This window comes from Globicephala melas, chromosome 3 (genome assembly GCF_963455315.2).
Source record: "Globicephala melas chromosome 3, mGloMel1.2, whole genome shotgun sequence".
Lineage (NCBI taxonomy): Eukaryota > Metazoa > Chordata > Mammalia > Artiodactyla > Delphinidae > Globicephala > Globicephala melas.
The window spans coordinates 43,051,149-43,063,475 of record NC_083316.1 but is presented as its reverse complement, the minus strand read 5'-3'; the positions used below and the strand labels follow the sequence as shown (position 1 = coordinate 43,063,475).

General features: G+C 40.8%; 1 protein-coding gene across 2 annotated transcripts in view; it reads left to right on the top strand.

Moving 5' to 3' along the window:
* ANKRD55 (ankyrin repeat domain 55) overlaps positions 1 to 12,327 on the top strand; it is a 127,089-nt gene that overhangs the window by 102,643 nt on the left and 12,119 nt on the right. For both annotated transcript variants that reach the window (XM_060295425.1, XM_060295424.1), the window contains exons 8-9: positions 3,515 to 3,699; positions 9,422 to 9,589. In XM_060295425.1, coding sequence (XP_060151408.1) covers positions 3,515 to 3,699; positions 9,422 to 9,589 — 353 coding nt within the window. The remainder of the gene's footprint in view (positions 1 to 3,514; positions 3,700 to 9,421; positions 9,590 to 12,327) is intronic.

Genomic DNA, 12,327 nt, shown 5'->3' with positions numbered 1-12,327 from the left:
CTTTTAACTGGAGACAAAATGGTATAGTGGTGAAATACAAGGGCTCTGCAGACAGTCAGTCCTGGCTTTGCCACCTCTTGGCTGTGACAGTGGGCAACTTAATCCCTCTGTGCCTCCAATTTCTCCTCTACGATATGGGGATGATAAGAGTACCGACCTCATGAAGTTGTTGTCAGGATTAAATGAGTTAGAACGTGGAAATGCAGTGCTGGGCACAGAACGTTCACTCGGTAAACATTGTTATCACCATTACTCCTGGGAGGATATTCTTATAAAGAAAAAAAAAAAAAGGCAATGACAATGTTGTAAGTAAGGGCCAGGTTTAGAGACAAAGGAATTGTCTGGAAGATTCAGTACAAAAGGCATTTTGGAGGAAAAGTGTAAGGGGGTGGAATTTCTCTTATCCAGAAAAGCCATGTAAGACTCCAGCTCGCAAGGGAAATGCTGTCTGGGACTGTCTGGTCAGGAACTCAGAAGAGGCCCACTGAGATGTGCTGGGCCGCAGCCTCTATCTCAGCTGGCTGCTTCCAGAATGGCTCCTCTGTGGGTCAGGCAAGGAGAGGGGAAGACAGTGTGTAAGAAGTAAGTTTTGTTTTTTCCATCTGTGCTTGACACTCCATCCCACACAGAAGGAGAACCGTGACAGAATGTTTTGCTGTTTGAATCACTGTGGCAACCTGAATTCCTTTGCTCTTCCAGGAAACCATAAACAAAATCAATTCATTGAGTGGACACTCTTTTTTGCTTCTGTTTTCCTTCTCCAATGGCTAGTGCTTCTTAAAAGGGGAGAGGGGTCTCTTGATTGTTTTAAATATACCGTATTTCAGACCCCTCAAAATATGTTTACGTAACATCAGGTGAAAGAACCTTAGAAAAGCTGATAAAGCAGGCATGAAAGCTTAGATGTGTTCACTGTAGCCACCTTTTGATGACAGGCATGCCATAGAACTAAAGTCATTGATCTGAATTATTTAAAAGTCATTGTGAGACAAAGGAAGAATGGAGGGAGAAAGAGGATGTAAGGGGGAAGGTGAGAAGGAAAAAAGGAAAAAGGTTGCAGGCAGGGCCCACTTTATGGGTGTGTGACCAGTAAAGCCACAGATGCCCCACACTCAGCAGGGAGCTCTGTGCTCCGGGTATAATGCTCTGTGGCCATCTGAAAATTCTCAGTAATTCTGTCGTTGAATCTGTGTTTTGTATGTTAAGTCTAATAGGACACTGGAGCCTCAGCTCACACAGTCCCACCTCCCTGCTGCCCTGGGACAGATGCTCAGGCCCCAGCTCCTTAGTCCCCTGGCAGGGGTCTGGGCACAGACTCAGGGAGGGTCAGGATTGAGCATGTGCTGAGTTGCAAGATGGGGCCCTAGGCACCTGTGAGGGTTTGCAATCACCGTGAGAATGCCCAGCCCAAGGGAGTGTGACACTAAATAGCAAATAAAAATCGCAATGACAGGTCCAGAGAGACACCATAGAAGAAGGGAATACATTATTCCTCTGCCATGTGAGCAGGGGGCTCCACATTTCCCCTGGGCCCCATAAATTATGTAGCTGGCCCTGGTTGTAACATTTAAAACCCACTCAGCACTCTTGCTGGGGCTCAAAGTTGAGAGCTTTGAGTGCCCTGAGCCTTTGGTCCTGCAAGAGGTTGCAGAACTTGTATCAGCTGCGGTCCCCTGATACAGTGGGAGCACACTCGAGGGTTCACTGTGTAATGGTTCCCTGTGAAGCCACGCTGAGTAACGGGATATCCAGAGAGTCCTCAGTGCAAACAGGGAGAGGGGAGGGAAAGGAAGAGGAAAAGCAAAAATGAAAGGGTGCTGTTCCACAGAATTGTGCAAACTGACTCAGAGGTTCTAAAAGACAACTTTTATTTGGGGTCAAATAAACTGGGATAATAAAGTGGGAGGAATGCCAAAAGAAATGTTACATGGGAAAATTTATTAGGAGGTGGCTGTGGAATAGCACTTGGAATGTATTAGAATTGCAGCTTTAAAAAAGTTCAACACTCTCAGCTGATTCACTTTGTTATAAAGCAGAAAACAACACACCATAGTAAAGCAATTATACTCCAATAAAGATGCTAAAAAAAAAAAATGTTCAACACTCTTTCTGCCCAGGACCCTGAGCCTGGCACGTGACCTGGCTCCTGGCCCCCAGAACTAGAGCGTGTCTCTGCCGTTTCTGTAACCTGCTCCTCACGCCTCCTAGAGACCTCCATTCTTCCCGTGAGACCTGCTGCGTGGAGATGCAGTGTCTCTATAGAGTCACTGAGAAAATTAAAATGCTGATGAATTATTTGGACTGTTTTATAATCTTTACACAGATATCAGGAGAGATCTGAAAGATAAGACTTTTCCACTGTGTGAGATAAAACTAGAATTTACTGGCCATTGAGGATTTATTGTCATCTAAAATTGCAAATGCTTATGCAGTGTTTTTTGTATTTTTCAGTACAATGAAAGGTAACGTGCACAGCATTTACTTACTCATTTGTTCAAGCTGAAGAGATGTAGGACACTCTCAAGAAAGAGCTGGTGACTTTTAAGGCTGGGACAGGTTACTAAAAAGAGTGTAGAGTAGCCTCCCTTCAAAGATAAGATAAGGGCTTCCCTGGTGGTACAGTGGTTGAGAATCCGCCTGCCAATGCAGGGGACATGGGTTCGATCCCTGGCCCTGGGAGGTCCCACATGCCACAGAGCAACTAAGCCCGTGCGCCACAACTACTGAAGCCTGTGCGCCCTAGAGACCGTGCTCTGCAACAAGAGAAGCCACCGCAATGAGAAGCCCGCGTACTGCACTGCAAGGAAGAGTAGCCCCCGCTCACGGAAACTAGAGAAAGCCCATGCACGGCAATGAAGACCCACAGAGCCAAAAAAAAAAAAAAAAAAAGATAAGATAAAAACTTATTATACACCTACACAGAAAGAAGAACCCAGTTTAGATGGTTGCCTAAAATTCTTTCCTTTTCATACTTATTTGTTTTTATTTCTTTTTATCGATTAGCTATTAAATTATGACCCACTTCTTTTCACAAAGGATTTTTGACAATTAGATTACATGCAATTTATAGCAATTTGACCATTACCAGATCATTCTGATCATCATTATGTCACTAGTCAGTACTCGTCATAGTCATTTTGTTAACATTAAAATTAACTCTGCCAGCTTCTCAGGGGTTAACCTCTACAGCAAGTGGGGGAAACAAAACGAATATATTTAATGAGGAAGTCATCTAGGTGGCCCACCCATTGTGCTAGCTCTGATGTCAGTCAATTACACCTGTATTTAAGTCCTCCTTAGTTCACTGATTATGGAAGACAATTTAGCTCCTACAGGAGACAAAAATCCCTGCAGTGACTTGAGACAAGTGGAAATTTGTTTGTGGGTTTGATAAAATGAATTTTATTTTTTTGTTGTTTTGAATTTTTTTGCTTTGAATTTTTATCTTAATTTGCATAGACAGGGAAGAGCACTGGATTGTACCTAATGAGCTTTCTTTGACTCTGTTTTCCAGAGTGGAAATAGAATTCTGTGTTCCATCATTCTGAGCCATCACCAGGGTCCGTCCATAATCAACTACGACGATGAGAGTGGGAAGACGTGTGTGCACATCGCCGCAGCAGCAGGTTTCAGTGACATCATCAACGAGCTGGCAAGATTCCCTGAGTGCAACCTGCAGGCTCTGGATGTGGACGACAGGTATCCATGGCAACTTAGAAATGTGGGGAACTACCAGTCATCTTTTCCAAATTTTAATCTCAAAGAAGATGTTTAAGGAGTTATCCTGCATGACTATAGCCTTACTGCCAGTAATATTTATACATGTGCTTGTGACAATAAAAGCTGCTCTATTTTAGTCAGGGCAGGAAAAATCATTGTTATGAAGAGAAACACCATGACTGTACAGTACTGTCAGACTTTCCACTTTTTGCTAACCGTTCTCAGTGTTCTCAGAAGGCCTTCTGTATATCAGCTTCCTGCTATAGGCGCTTTTTGTTTTTAACAGTAAGTCTTAATTCTTTTCCTTTGTTTCTAGATTATGTCATAAAGTCAACAAGCTCTTGTTATCCAGAGAAGAGCATAATAGAGGCTTTGTGTTCAGAACTAGATGTGACCTTATCAGGGTTCTGCTTTGGGTTTCTTCAGTAATTAAAGATGTATTTGCATAGAAAAGGAAGCTGAGTCCAGAAAGGTAAAGAGACTTGCCTCAGAGGTATTTAGCATCTAACTGAAAACTTGTACCCTTGACTTCTAAACAGAGCTTTTTACCTACATGCCCTTCATCCATAATCAACTATTAGAACTTTTCAATTACTATGTGTATCTAACCTTTCTTTCAGTTAGGCATAGACTCAATGGAAATATAAGAATAATGTAACAACAAATAAGACTATTGAAAATGAGTATAAGGCTTGTACACTACGTATAGTTTTGTTTACCTTTTTCTATTGAAGTGCAAATCTAGCCATCTACTTATCATGATTTTAGATGCCCCAAGAAGCACTTCCTACTTCCTGATATCTGAAATCCTTATAACACAGGGGGAAAAAATTCTTGGGTTCCAGTAAGTCTCAGAAGCTGAAGATGGTTAACATGATGACTTTAATTAAAATTAAGGTATAAATCATTGAAAGTAGACCTTTTCCTAAGAGCAGATGTTGAACTTGAGCAGGTAAGAAAGTAATAGGACTTAGTTACATGAGGAGAAAAGGTGAATGATCCAAAAAGAGAAGAAAAGAACACACCTAGGAAAAGAGGGCTAGAAAACAGTTGGCCTACTTCAAAATACTTGTAGAACCAGCTCTGAATAGAGTATTTCCCACTTTGCATTATCACATGCTTAGCAGAGAAAATTTAGTTCCCCCAGCCTCAGGGAAGAAAGAAAAACCAAGGGCAGAAAGAAAAGGCAAAAGATTGGGTCCTACAAGGGTTCAAAGTGAAGTAAAATCTCAAGAAAGGTCTAGTTCCTGCTCCAAAGTTCAGCTCATGTGTTGCATGCACTAATCAAATCCTGCTCTTCATTTTGTTTCAGTTTCTGCATCCTGCATTGTGTAGCTGTGCCTTCACATTGAAACTGTAAGCTTGTATTAGTATAGAATTTTTCAAAATTTTCATAGGTTTAAGTACTTAATGCATTTGCAACAATTGTGACTTCGCTTTCCTTCTTTTTTTTTCCCCCCAGTGGAGAGACAGTTTTTGAGGAAAGAGAAGAAAAATAAGGCAATGATTTAAAAAAAACAAAAACGAGGATGAGGGAAAATATGGGGAAAGTAGTCCTCCTCGATATTAAAACACATCATAAATCTATGACATTTAAAACACGGTGGTACTAGCCTAAGATTGATGGCACAGAACACATAACTCATAAATAGCCTGTGTAGCTTAAATGTCCCAAATTTCGTCAGTCTATGAGGTCATACTTTCCTTTAGTACCCAAGTCATTTATTTTCAGGAGGGAGAGTCTTTTATCAAACTCTCCTACTTACACATATCTGGGAATTATCTAGAGAATGTTTGCATGTTCCATAAATCGTTCCTTGGCTTCTGACACTCCAGCCAACACTGCATTCTTGTACCCATCATCTCCTGCCCTTCAGAGACCACCTCATCGCCCACTGCTTGTCTCTGATGAATTTCTTCTGAATCATGGGCCCTGATTCTCCAGCTCCTCACTGTGATAGCTGAGTCCAGTCTGCTATGTTTGTAGGGCTATCCTGAAGCTTAGAGATAAGAAAGGAACTACAGCTTAGATAACCTGAAATTGGATGCTACATATTGCCCACGAAGGCTCTATGTGTATTAGTTAGAAGTTATCTATGCTTCTCCTGTTTCTCTGCAAAATAATATTTTTCCCTGTGTCCTTCTGGACTTCTTCTTCCATGTTGATGGCCAGAAGAATTAAAACAGTCACTCTTAGCAATTGTTGTGAAGGAGTATTTCACAGTGCTCCAGAGAGAATTGTCACGTGTTGGTAAACCTGACTCCATTGATATCCAGCCCTCCATCTACTGAATTTATGGGCAATATATTCTCTAAGCAGGAAGGCATAATATGGCTGGTGCCTCATCTTGTTTCATAATAAATATTGTTTGGAGTCCTCACTCACACAGAATGGAATGAATCATATCTGCTACATGTTCAAATAGGCAGTGTGATTGATGACTGTGTTGAAAAAATATACGCTCCTATTAAGGGTTCTCAAATTTCTGCCCATATCATAACATGAGGAAAAGGATGCTTGATTGACAGAGGACACGATTTACCATGGGGACTGTGGTCGCACTGTGGACATGGCTACTCTCCGAATACTAAGACCCAAGCCCCTTCACAGATGCCCGGCCCGCAGGCTGCCTCCATGTCTGAGAGACCTCTTGGCTCTCCCAGGGGTGGCCTTCTGCCAGCGGTCAAGCCCCAGAGTAAAGCCAAGAAGAGGCCTTCCATGCCCTCCTTTCCTGCCTCAGGACTGATCCTTTCCCAGAGTGACTGACAGGAAGAGTAGCCACTCTCTTCACGGGAAACCCCATTCACAGGCATGTCCTCTTTCACTGTGCCCCTCCTTAGCCTCCCAGGGTCCCACTGCCCAGGCACACCACACAGACATCCCCCACCACCCATTTCCCAGCATCTCTGCCAAGGAAGCAAGGTTCGGGTCCCCTTTGCTCTTGGGTCCAGTGGTCCTTTATGTTCTTATCACCTTCTTGTCCCATCTGCCTTGATAGTTCTTTCTACAGCTGGGGAGCTAATTTACTCCAAATCTGCTCTCAGTTCTGGGCTTGGCTTTTGGAAACAGAAAGACACTGACTATTTCTCTTATCCACCCTGCTATATCCCTCCCCTGAGGTTGAGCATAAAATCAACCATATCCTTAAATGAGGAAAGAGGAAGGGTAGAAAAGTACATATATAGGTCAGGATCTCAAAATATAATCCCACTGCACTAATAAATGGTATTGAGAAAAGTTGGCTATGTAACTGGAAAAACGGTCAGACTGGCTCCAGGCCTCACCACACCTATCAAAATACACATACAGACACACGTGCAGTTTTTTTTTTTTAATCCAAATAAATCTAGAAGAAAATATTGGTTTTCTTTTTATTTACATTCAGTAAAATTTACTTTTTTTTTGATGTATAGTTCTATGAATTTTAACACATGCATAGATTCATGTAACCACCACAAGCAAGATTCAAGACAATTCTGTCACCTCCAGCATCAACTCAGGTTGTCCTTTTGTAGTCAAGGCCTCCCCCATCTCTAAGCTCTGGCAACCACTGATTAGTTCTGTCTCTTGGGTTTTGCCTTTTCCAGAATGTTATATAAATGGAAATATACAGTATGTAATCTTTTGAGATTGGTTTATTTCACTTGGTAGAATGACTTGAGATTCATCTATGTTCTATATATCAGTAGGCTGTTCTTTTTATTGCTGAGTAGGATTCAATTTTGTGGATGAACTATAGTTTGTCTATTCACCCATTGAAGGACATTGGGTTGCTTACAGTTTTAGGCAATTATGGATAACGCTGCTATAAACATTTGTGTATAAGTTTTTGTGTGAACATAAATTTTCATTTCTTTAGCTGTATATCTAGAAGTGAGATTTCTTGGTCATATGGTAAGTATGTTTAACTTTAGAAGGAACTGACAAACTATTTCCTGGTGTGACTGTTTCCATTTTGTATTCCCACCAAAAATGTATAAAAGTTCAGGTTACCCTGAATCTTCATCAGCCTTTGGTATTGCCAGGTTTGGGGGGTTTTTTTTCCAATTTTTTTTTTAATTGAAGTATAGTTGATTTACAATGTTGTACCAATCTCTGCTGTACAGCAGTGACTCAGTTATACACACACAGACACACACACAGACACACACACAGACACATACTATATATACATTCTTTTTATTTTTTCTTAATTTTAGCCATTTAAATAAATATGTAGTTGTATCCCATTGTGTTTTAATTTGCATTTCTCTAATGACAAATGTTATTGAGCACGTTTTCATGTGTTTATTTACCATTTATGCATCTTCTTTGATAAAGTGTTCAGATCTTTTGCTAATTTATTTTATTTTTTAAATTTATTTATTTATTTTTGTGGTACGCGGGCCTCTCACTGTTGTGGCCTCTCCTGTTGTGGAGCACAGGCTCCGGGCGCGCAGGCTTAGCGGCCATGGCTCACGGGCACTGCCGCTCCACGGCATGTGGGATCTTCCCGGACCGGGGCACGAACCTGCGTCCCCTGCATTGGCAGGCGGACTCTCAACCACTGCGCCACCAGGGAAGCCCCGCTAATTTATTTTAATTGGCGTGTGTATTTTTCTATTCAGTTTTGGAATACTTTACATATTCTGAATACAAATTCTTTGTTGAATGTGCAGTTTGCAAATATTTTCTTCCAGTCTCAGGCTTTTTTTTTTTTTCTTCCTTAAGAAAATAATAGTTTTGCCATTTAACAAGGTTTAAATACTGATGAATATTCATCCACCTTCTGGCTGATGAAGGACTTTCTAAAACATAAAATCATGAAACAAACCAAAAATGAAGAGGTAAATAAATGTGATTATTCCTTAAAATTTTTTATGGAAAATCACTAAAAAATTAAAAGCTAAGGGCTTCCCTGGTGGGAGCCGCGGAGCGGCTGGGCCCATGAGCCATGGCTGCTGAGCCTGCACGTCCAGAGCCTGTGCTCCGCCACGGGAGAGGCCACAACAGTGAGAGGCCCGCATACCGCAAAAAAAAAAAAAAAAAAAATTAAAAGCTAAGTAACAAATTAGAGAAAATGTTTTCATAAACATAACCTAGAAAAAAATTGATACCTTAAATATTTTAAAAACCTGTATAAATTAGTAAGAAAAACTAATAATCTAATAGAAAAATGGGCATAGGGCATTAAGAATCATTTCAGTGAAGAAACTCAAATGGCAAATGAACATATATTTCAAAAGTTCTTCCCCACTATTAATTAAAGAAATGCAGAAGAAAACAACACTGAAGTACCATGTTGCCTACCAAGTTGGCAAAAGTCTTTAAAGATGGTGATAATACAATATTGGGAAGGAGTAGGGACACAGCTAGTAGGAGGAGAGATTGAGCCAGTTTTTTTGGAACTGCGCAGGTTGGCATTATGTATAAAGAGCCTTATGATTGTTCATACCCTTTGACCCACTACTTCCTCTTCTAGGAAATTCTCAGAAAGACCAAAGCAGGTGGAAGGCCACAGAATATCAGAATTAGAGGAGAGGCCCTTACACACATACACCATCATCCTGAAGCCCCATTTAATACATACCATTTCCACACTGTAAATAGCAACAAGTCTTTCCTGTCATGACCCAACTTCAAGCAGGAGCTGTTGCCAGCTAAGTAACCTGTACCATTCATGTGCTCAGACACTTATGCTGTTCTCCTGTGGTCCCCCAGGACACCTCTGCACTGGGCTGCAGCTGCAGGAAAGGCAGACTGTGTGCAGTCACTGCTGGAGCTGGGCATAGACAGCAACCTGCGAGACATCAGTGAGAGCACACCCCTGGCCTATGCCCTGTACTGCGGTCACACGGCCTGTGTCAAGCTCCTCTCCCAAGAGAGCAGGTGAGCGCACCAGGAGGCACTCATTTTTTCTTCCTTTCAAAGATTTATAAAATTGGATGAAATTGTTTAAACTGCCAAAACTAGCAGAAAATCAGCAATAACTTAATAATCGTGTTTGCCATTATCTAACATGTAATGACATGTCCTTGACGCTGTGGAGCAAAATGATAGTAGTAAACCTGAATCCATCAGCCTAATATTCACTGAACTCTAATCTCTTCTTTCCTTCTTCTCCCTTTCCTCGTCCCTTTATGCCATATACTATTTATTTATTTATTTATTTATTTATTTCTGGCTGCATTGAGTCTTCGTTGCTGCGCGTAGGCTTTCTGTAGTTGCAGCGAGTGGGCACTACTCTTCGTCGCGGTGCACGGGCTTCTCACTGCGGTGGCTTCTCTTGTTGCGGAGCATGGGTTCTAGGCGCGTGGGCTTCAGTAGTTGCAGCACGCGGGCTCAGTAGTTCTGGCACGCAGGCCCTAGAGTATGCCATATACCCTTAATTGTTCTTTTGCCTAAATCAGCGTTTCTCCAACTTTTTGTTCTCAGGACCCTTTTACACTTTCAAAAATTATGGAGGACCCTAAAGAGCTTTTGTTTATGTGAGTTACACCTATCAATATTTATGGCATTAGAAATTAAAACTGAGAAACTTTTGAAAAAATATTTTGTTATTAATTTAAAGTAATAACCCATTACATTTACAAGTTAATATTAATACCATATTTTTAGTTAAAAAATAACCCATTCTTCAAAACAAACCAAAAAAAATGTAATGAGAAGAGCAGTTTTGTTCTACTTTGCTCTTTGAATCTCTTTGATATCTTTATAGAAGCTTAATAGAATACAGCTGCATTCCCACATCTGCTTCTGCATTCAATCCATTGCAATATGGTTGTTTTGACTGAAGTGTATGAAAACAATCTGGCCTCACATAGATATGTAGGTGAAAAAAGGAGGAGTATTTCAAGACCCTTTTCAGATAACTGTGGATACTTTTCCTTTGATACTACGCCAAAACTTGACAAGTAGTAGTTTCCTAAAGCTTAGTGGCAATGTGGACTCTGTCACCATATCAGTGAAGTTTTTGAATTCTGTTACATTAAAATCCATTCATCTCTCTAGCACTTTAAATGTGTCTTACATCTATGCATGATTTTATAATATCTTGCATTGGTCATTTGGAAAATATTGGTTTACTTAGTTATGAAGATCTTCCAAATAGTACATTTCATTATACAATACCAGAAAAAAAATCACATTTGTTAATATCACCACTGATCTCATCAGAAAAGCCTCTATGTATCAGGAAGCTGTCAAGCTCACAGTGTGCATACAAATTTTCCAAAATTCTAATTTTTGCTTGAAAGCTAGATTTTTGTCATTGGCAACAATTAATGTCAATTGTTTACCTTGAAATGACAGGCTCACTTTGTTCATTTTTGAGAAATCAAATGCCCAACTCCAAATAACCACAGCTTGCCTATAAGCCATAAAAATCATGTTTCATGAAAAAAGTGTCTAGTTCAGCTAGCAACTCAAACAACGGCACAAATGTTTTACCTCAGAACAACCATTGTACTTCAGTATATAGAATTGTTTATGAGTACTTCCTATTTTATCGAAAAAATGTACCTCAAGGATCAATATTTAGTAAAATTAATAACATTTACTGGACATTATTAAGTTTAATGGCAATTTTCTTAATGAAAGTCTATTGTTGTTACCACCTTGATTTGTGCCAAGGAGCCCACAGTTTCACCCACTTGCTCTCTTGCACCCTTGGTGTAAAAAGCAGACCAGTGGAAAAAACACTGGTGAGGGGCTTCCCTGGTGGCGCAGTGGTTGAGAGTCCGCCTGCCGATGCAGAGGACACGGGTTCATGCCCCGGTCCGGGAGGATCCCACGTGCCGCGAAGCGGCTGGGCCCGTGAGCCATGGCCTCTGAGCCTGCGCATCCGGAGCCTGTGCTCCGCCGCAAAAAAAAAAAAAAAAAAAAAAACCCAAACGCTGGTGAGAAGTGATATTATTATGAATATAGGTTAAACCTCATGAAACTTCTGAAGACTATCAGGGCCCTCACCTCCAGGTTCAGTGGACCATACTTTGAGACCCACTGACCAAAATCACAACCTTAAGAGGAGGAGGAGATTGTTCATAGAAGATGCTGAAGTAGCATCAGTTAGCACAGGGGCATATTCTGTATGGGGAAACTTGAAAGAATGCTAGAGATCTCCTGGGGTTCTCTCTGGTAGTATCAGGAGTCCAGAAGTTGTGTTTAATATTTCAAAAAGCCTATTGGAAGGTGAAAGGAGGATAAAAATATATCACAGGAATAAAGATTCATTTATACACTGTGTGACCTGCAGAAAAAAAACAAAAACAAAAACCATTCATTATATGCAGCCAAAATGAGGGGTGATTTTTTCAAATTACATATTACAATATCTCACTCCAAAGAATAATGTTGCAATCTGGCTTTTAGGGCATGAACACAGTCAGTTTTCATCATTAACTCATACCACAGAAAGCATTAAATCAATTGTGGCCTCAGAAGAGAACAACACAGAATTTTCCAAGGAACAAAAACAGAATAGTGCCTCAGGGAAACTCTCCACACAGGAAGAGCCAGCCGGACAGCTGCTGACCGTTTTTTCCTTTAGAAATTGCCTGCTCATTGGGCATTGCTCATTTTCTTCTCCTGCCACGCCCAACCTCTGGAATACACACTTCCTCTTCTGC